This window comes from Thermothelomyces heterothallicus (assembly GCF_042370625.1).
Source record: "Thermothelomyces heterothallicus CBS 202.75 unplaced genomic scaffold P884_scaffold_29, whole genome shotgun sequence".
NCBI lineage: Eukaryota > Fungi > Ascomycota > Sordariomycetes > Sordariales > Chaetomiaceae > Thermothelomyces > Thermothelomyces heterothallicus.
This window is the reverse complement of record NW_027192590.1, coordinates 220,711-228,936: the sequence shown is the minus strand read 5'-3', so window position 1 is coordinate 228,936 and position 8,226 is coordinate 220,711. Positions and strand designations below refer to the sequence as shown.

Below are 8,226 nucleotides of genomic sequence, written 5' to 3'. Positions count from 1 at the left end.
AAAGAAGACCAACAACGACATCAAGTTCAGCGCCCCCGGGGAACACCACTGTCGTATACTACCACACTAACTACTCCGTAGTGTAGCGTACATAACATATGGCGCACAGACGGTTCCCGACAGAACGGTAACCAATCGAGGCTTGGTGTTGGGCAGCCAAGGATCATCTTCCCCGGTCAAGTAAGTAACCCTGGACACACTCTTCGGGCACTGTCCTGGTTTCCCGAACTTGGCTCTACTCCTTTTGTCGTGAGGTCGCCGTCCAACTACCCAGATGGGAAACCGGTATCGAGAAATGAGACTGATCGCAATTCAAACCCGGATTATGAACATTTGGACCTGAGCGCTGCCCGCCCTTGTTGGCTCACTTGACCACTTGATCAGAACGCCCAACCCTCTCGGTCCGTTGGTTTTGGACCAGGTCCAACAGCAGAAAGAGGAGGCTGGGCTGGGCTAGCGGCCACTAGCGGCCACCAGCCTGCTGCTCATCAGACGCGCAAAAATCGATTCTGCCTTCGAAATTCCGAAGACAAGGATGGGCCAAGAGTGGTGCTCCCCCCACAACAACCCCCTCCCCCACCCCCCTTTCTCTTCTAGCTACACCGCTCGAATGCACGACGACCATGACAGACGAGCATGGATCACCGTCTTAGAGCATGTCGACACAAGATCATGGTGGTTGGTTGGTTCCCCGTTCGCCAATCCGGTTCCGAGAGTGTCCTCGATGGCGCCCACTGGGGGCCGAGCTGAGATGGTAACCATGAGGCGCCGGCCCTGCTTCGGCGATGCCGGCATGAACAGGACCAGATAATGAATAACTATAACTAACTGTTACCCGCGGGTGTCACAATCCGTGGCACCCCGCGCCAAGGTTTAAGTATTGGCTACGCAGCAAGGGGCTCGGGAGTTAACACGGCTGGCCTGCGTGGGGCTTGCCCGGCGACGGAGACAGCTTTGCCGCTCGCAAAATGAGGCACGGCCACTGCCCAAGCCGCAAGTGTCGGGCAAAAAAGGGAGAGAGGAGGGGGGGAGGGGGGCCGACCATCCGACAGGGCTACGCTCGGCGTCTGGGGGGCACAGCGCTCTTCCGGACCTGGTGACAAGACGACCCAGCCACACTCTGATTCTGCTCCTCGAGCGCTTCCGGACGCTATTGGCAGAATTTCAGGGCATCATAACAAGCCAATAACTATTCACTAGCTGCGGGACTGGGCAAGAAGGTGAGCCCGGCAAAGTATGAACCTCGCAAAATGCCTAATTCACTAATAGCAGATTTGTTGCGGCGCAACAAAGAGTAAAGAATTAATTAATTAACTAACCCACAGCCGCGACCCTGGACGATCTGAAACAAGCGCAATGCGTCGTTCCGTTCCGATACTCTTCTGGAAGCACGGCCGACATTCCAAGCTGACTGCGCCTTGTTCCCAGCGCAGAAGTGATTTGTACTACGGAGTACAGGCTGCGAGCTCTTATGAATTAAGGTACCCTACCCGCCCTCAACTACTACCGCAGGGGCAGTCAAATGTGGCGCAGCCAAATACCAGTGGAGTCGAAGTGCTAAGAAAAGAACAGACAGCAATTAGTTTTTCCGGGATCGGTGATGGCGGTGACGGCTGAATCTATTATCTCTAGTGATTAGTGGCGGTCGTCAGGCCTCTATTAATATCTGAAACGAGGCCCTGAAAGAATGTAGAGCACTGGGGCTGCAGCTTCCCGACCAACTTTCCTCTGACGTTGCACAGAGATACGCGCGCATGTGTGGACAGAGCCGAGCAAGACACGGGGGGCGAGCTTGGAATCGGTCAAGTACTAATTAGACTTTGCCAGCCCACAGCCGCAATGCTACCTTGCTATGCCGCGAACCGGCGGAACGCAGAAAACGGGGTCATGTATTACCGAATGTAGAATGTAGTGACATCTCGGTGACTCGTAGTCTGTGTGGGAAAACGCCAAAAACCTAGGTAATTAGTCAGTCATTAATTACGAACGTGATTTCTGTTAAAAAGGAAAGAAGAGAAGAGAAAGAAAAAGGATGACTGATCAAAGAAGAAGAGGAAAGGGTCGACCGGAGGCGTCCACTCATTGAACTTGACGAGGGAGGAAAAGAGGAGTTCGCGTGCCGTCGCATTCCATCCCTTGCCGGGACCGTCAAGATCTGCTCCCCAGATTGGACGGATAGACAGCCACGGTGCAGGAGCGTGGTAACCAGTCCTTCACGTCCCCAGGGAAGCCTCCTCCAACCCTAACGACAGACCTGACTCACCGCCCTCAGCCCAACTCATTTAGGGTCCCCGGCTTGCCTGGCTCGTGCGAACAAGGAGTTACTCAAAGTGGCTGGTGCCGGTTCCCGATGGGCCACCACCACCACTCCCCCCGACGCACATGCCCTGGCCCAGCGAGGCTCGACCAAGCCCGTCTCGGCGCCGGAGGCCCGTCCCGCGTCTAACAACGGTTTTCCACGAAACCCCCCACAACCCTTCTTCTTCTTCTTCTACGCCGAAACGGGAACACAGTATTTGCGACAGTCCGCCGTCCTCCTTCCAAGCTGTCCCCGCACACTGGGCATGTCGTCGAGCAAAGACACCCATCGTCGTCATCCATCCAACACAACCGGAGAGATTACGATCCCACGTCCAGGGATAGTGGCTGCGTCGATGCTCGACACCATCGCACCTTCATTCTTCTGATGATCCCTCCTCACCCACAGTGGGAGGCGTCCACTGGTTTCCGGATAGACCGGACACGTTTCTGTCTTCACGGGCTGCAGATATGGGCTTGGTATGTATGTATGTACATACCTTAATATCTCATGGATGTACAATACATACGTGCGCTTAGCAGTAACTAGGTACCTACCTTAGACAGCTAACTACTCGAGGTAGTCGTGTGAGCCGCGGCCAAGACACAGGCTGACCGTCGCCGCCAGCCGCCAGGCGAATCGCATCTCGAGCCCCCCCCGCTCTCTGGCGGGACTCTGGGGATGGCTTTTTTTTTTTTTTTGGGGGGGGGGGAGGGAGGGGGGGAGGGGGGGCAATTCCCTTTCCGTTCGCTTGACAAGAACCAGGGAACTACGCTAGGGCAACACTAATCAACTTTCGAGTCCACTGGCGATCTTGATCTTGGACGATCAGAGTGGAGGACACAGCAAAAGCCGTTGATCGTCGCCGGATACCGGCGCCAGCCGGTCGTGCTATCCAAGACAACCGAGCGCGTGCCCAAACCAGTGAGGTAGCCTCCCTTGACTAGTGCGCGCGAGGAGGTTTGACGGCCTCCATTCGAGTCTGCTTCCAGATCTCATCCCGGTCTTTTCGGAGGGCAAGGAGAAAGAAACCTTGGCCAGTGGCAGCCGGCGTTCTTTTATCATCACCGTTACATACATGCGGATGTGCTTGTGTAACCCGTACAGTATGTAAATGTACTTGCAAAATGTGCCACACACCGGCAGCCCGAGGAAAGTAAACGACGAATGACAGCATCTTGTCTCCCTTGAAACATACTCGTGTCGATTCCCGACACTAGAGAACCGACCTGCGGCGGCGGCGTCGCCGCCACCTGTCCGCCCCGACGCCGCTGATGCGGGCTCCCGTTCTTGAGCGTCATCGAAGTCCCGAGATGCAAGCGGCCGACAGAAAAAAAAAATCCCCTTCAGCAAGGTTACACCCGCGTGTATTGTTTCAGTCTCTCGCTGGGCTGCAGAGGAGAGCGCGGAGCAACACAAGGAGTAATTAGGAGGTGAAGGAGGAGTAGGAGGAGGAGGAGCGCAGATCATGACCTCATCCCAGAAGGACGACGGTATCCCCCCTCGCAGTGCCAAAAGAAGTCTCCGAGGTCCGAATGAGGATATCATTTCCGCGTGCGCCGAGGCAGTGAGGGAGTCGGGTAAGGGAATCGCACTTACAGTGGCCCCTCCCCTCAGTCGTTCGGTCTGTCTGGACCAGCCCCTGATCCCCGTCAACCCCCCGCCCTGGTTGTAAACCGAGCTTGCCGGATCTAGACCGACGAGTCGAAATCGAGACAAAGGAGGGGGGAAGGGAGGGAGAGTCTCGTCAGCTGAAGAGCCAGAGCACTGTTTTGTGTCGTGTATGTACATACATGCTCTATTACTCGGTCTCGCCGTCGCCCTTCGCAGAAGCGGGTACGGCGGGGCATGTCGATCAAGACGGGGCCGGCCCCACGGCCCGTTCGATCAGCGACAGAAAACACGCATTCTGGTTGTAAAGGCGCTTTCAGCCCAGTGGATGGGGCAGCCCGGGTGGGGTTGCTCCGTTGCTGATCCTATGGTATCGCCGGCTAACGGCTGTACTTTGTGTAGTTTATCTTTTTTTAGCGTTACTTTGTCTCGTCACCTCTGGGCCCTTCGCTCAATTCTGATCTAATAAAGCCGTATGCGTAGGAATGGAGAACCCCACCGGGCGCGAAATACGTGGGGGAGGTTGAGTAAACAGAGAGCCGAAAACGTCCGAGACTGAGACATTTTTGTACATACAACATGTGCATGATGTAAATTCGGCACTCGCGCCCTAGTTAGCCTTACTCTTTACGGAATTCGGAGTAATCCGTACTTTGAGCATGTGCTAAGTCAGTCGCTCTGCTCGCCTCCGCGTTTTAATTACCCCTTTTGTGCTTAAGTGAGTGGCTATCCAGCCAATCATGAAACCAACCGGTCGCCCCGAATTACGGGAAGGAGGAGTAGGCAGGTACCGTACATACATGCAGGAAGTCATACACAGTATTCATGTAGGTACCTCATGTATGTACTTGGTCAGTACGGATCCGTACACACAGCAACCCAAGCCGACCCATTGGGGTGGGTAATGTTTCGCATGAGCGAAAAACTCCCGAGGCGAATCAGTTATGTGATATCATACATTAGGAATCGCCGGAACAAGCAGCTCGTTAACCTCAAAAAAAAAACCGCCCAACAGCCAAGCTTTTTGTAAGTTGCAGTAGCATGACAGAACGAACGAATTGCCGCCGACCTCGACCCGATCTCCACCAGCGGTAGGCCTGCGTGTGTGTGTGTGTGTGTGTGCCGCGTCTGTTGACGCTGCTCTCTCCCTCCCAACTCCCGGAGCAAGACCAAGGAAAGTTACTAACCCCATATCGATACACGACTAAACGTTAATTACCCCTCCATGGAATCATCGTCACCCCGCATCAAAGCCAGATCTGGGTAGGTCGGGGATCCAGGAGAAGAAAAAAAAAACCAAAAAAAAATTCAAGAGTTAAAAACCTACCACCTACCAGTTCACGTAGTGTCACACCTACTTTTTTTTTTTTTTCAAATCAAGGTTCCTCTTTCCAACGGCCAACTCCACCACATCAGTAGCCCTGTGCTTGCCCAAACCCGTATCCCGCCGGTAAGCCGCTCTGGCCGGCCTCCTCCCCACCACGCTGCCCGCCAGCCATGGCATTCATCCCGTCCATATTACCTGTCAAACAAGCATCACTGGCACCACCGGTGTCCCATCGCGGGATCGAATGAGCCTGCTGTTGTTGCAGCTGTTGTTGCTGGTGTTGTTGTTGATGATGTTGATGTTGCTGCTGCTGCTGCTGCTGCTGCTGCTGCTGTTGCTGGTGGTGGTGGTGGTGGTGGTGATGATGATGATGATGATACCGATCCATCCCATCCTCGTATACGCCGGGGCTGACGACGGATACGATCCCTGACATGGGGGTGGGGTATGTCGCGGCCGAGAAGGCGGCGACCGCGGCGGCGAAGCTGCTGTTATCGCTGCCGGTGTGGCCCTGGTAGGGTGCCGCCGTCGCGCCAGCAGCTGTGCTGCCGCCCGTCGTTGAAACTCCCCGGAGATCGGCAAGCGCCATGGGCCCCCCGGCTTGCTCGCTGCCGACGCTGCCGTAGGGCGACTGGTGGAGGAGGTGCGGGTGGTGGTGGAGCGGCCCCTGGGTCACCGATTCGTCGACGGGCCCGGCGTAGCCTGGCTCGCTGGATGCGCGGCCCATGGAGACAAGGGGGGGCGTGCCAGAGGAGGAGGATGGAGAGGTGGTGGTGGTGGTGGGGAAGAGCTGTTGTGGGTCGGGGTAGTCGTAATCTAGCCCCATGGTGCCCGAAGTACCGTCCAGAGTCTGGCTCTGTGGTGGGACTTGGTGATGGAAGAAGGGCTGGTGCGATGTGCTACTGTAAGTGGACGAGCCAGAGGAGGAGGCGGCAGCGCCGTTCGTGAGCGTGTGGTTGATGAAAGGACTCCCGGTAGCGGTGTGGTGGGGCGAGAACTGGTATCGCCGTAGCTGGGGATGGGTAGCGGCGACGCTGGGGATGCTGCCGGTGCTACCGCGGACGCCGGGGCGGGCGCCGCGGAGAACCCGGCCATCTTTTCTGCCCAGAGAGGCGTGATGGTGCGCGGGGTAGCCCCGGTATACACGCGAGCTGAGCATCCCAGGGTTGGTGGCGCTGCGCCGGGATTGGTTGCCCTTCCGGTAGCGGGTTGTGCTCTGCACGCCGCCGATCGCCCAGGGCTCGAGGTACCACTCAGTGGACTTTTTAGTCTCGATCTGAGTGCTGGCCGTTGCAGTGCCGCTTCCCCCGTCCCCGGCTTTAGCCACACTGCTTTTGCGCTCCCGCTTGGTGAAGGCCTGGTAGGGCGGCTGTCAGTCTTTGCTAGGCCACATTCGGGGATTCCGCAAGCACGCTCACCATGTTCATGCTTAGATTATGCCGTATGCTGTTCTGCCAGCCCTTATTGTCGCTCTTGCCTTTGTCGGTATTCTCGCGAAACCACTGGTAGATTTCCTGAAGTGTCATAGCCCGCCGTGGCGTGCTCAAGAAGGCACGGTAGATGAGTTGGGCATACGGCTCCTCCTTCTCCCCCTCTTTCCGGACCTGTATAGGAGAGGGACTCTTCTTGGCCTGGCTGTACGCATCATTGTTGGGTGGACATGTAACGTCTTCCGCCGGCATATCTATTGCCATCGGGCCCGCTGCGGTCTCCGGAGACACTGGCTGGCTGCTCTCAGGTGTCGAAGGGTATGCTTCCTCTGGCGCTGCGGGATATGGGCCAGCCGGGCACGGATCTGTCTGTCTTGGAACCTGCTGGCACTCGTTGTGTAATCCGTCGAGCCCCTGGATGGGGATGAAGGGTGCTGGGTCACCGGGGAACGATGTCGGATCGTTACCGTTGTGAATACCACTGCCCGAAAGATGCGGATCCAAGCCGGGATAGCGGTTGTGGAAATGCTCAGTGGTGGCTTCCCAGGGTGTAGGTTCAAGCTGCTCCGGCGAGTCCCAGCTGCGGGGAGAAGTCTGCGTGGAGCTGGGCTGCTGAAGGCTGCTGACCGCTGGAGAGCTGTGAAGCGCGTAGTTCTCCAAGTCATCGCTGCTCGTCTGAGATCCAAGAGAGCCGCTCCAATGACTCGGCACGTAGGTTTGGTGGTTGTCCCTGTCGTGTGTTTGGAGTGCGCTCATGCCCACGACCAGCTCTTGATCTATTTGACTTTGATCTGGACTGACGATTGTGCCGGTCACCTGTTGTGCAGGAGAAGCACAGAGGGTTCCCATGGTGGATATGACCGCCATCTCCGCGGCGGTTTTCGCTTCGTGTTTTTTTTTTTGAAAGTATGGGGTTGCCACCTAAGATAACGAGGGCGAAATGAGCTTGCAAAGGCTGGAGGAGTCGAGGTCAAGCCTGTGGCTTATGGAGCGAAGCAAGAACAAAGTGGTGAAGTGGGCGAAGGCCGAGATGTTCGAGAGGGGAACAAGTTGACTTTGATATCCCAGAATTCTCTGCTGAGATCCGGGTCGGTAGGAGCTCAGTTATGCTCTGAGATGATCAGGGCTGATGATATCTTGGTCAAAAAATGGGCCAGGTCCTGCTGGGGGTTAACTATCTGGCAGTCATGGCATGCAAGCCGGATAAGGCGATCCCCGACAGGGGGGGGGTCGCAGCTTTGCGGCCTTGTAGCTCGGTACCTTCGGGGTGCAACTCTGCGGCCGCCTTACTTGTAGGCGGCTCCCTGGGTGGGGGGCAGGAAGGCAGGGATCTGAGGATACGGATGCATGGTCGGCTTGTCAGGACGTTGTTTGGTTGACTGCACCTCTACATCGACGTGCCGCAGCAGGCAACGTGCCGGGTCTGTACCGTGCAAGTCAGCCGTACATATGTGCCTGGGGAGCAAAGGAATCCCGGTAAGCGGGACGCCGCCGTTTTGTGCTACGAGGAAAGGTGTACTGTACCGCACCCCTTGCCTGCAGGGGAAGAGAGAGGGAGG

At 56.6% G+C, this 8,226-nt stretch overlaps 1 protein-coding gene across 1 annotated transcript; it reads right to left on the bottom strand.

Moving 5' to 3' along the window:
• Window positions 1–5,322: 5,322 nt before the first annotated feature.
• P884DRAFT_209640 (uncharacterized protein) lies at window positions 5,323–7,534 on the bottom strand (the record flags this gene model as incomplete). Its single annotated transcript, XM_069438949.1, has 2 exons — window positions 5,323–6,594; window positions 6,656–7,534. 2 exons carry the CDS (start codon window positions 7,532–7,534, stop codon window positions 5,323–5,325), a joined length of 2,151 nt encoding a protein of 716 aa, XP_069294347.1.
• Between the last annotated feature and the right edge of the window lie 692 nt (window positions 7,535–8,226).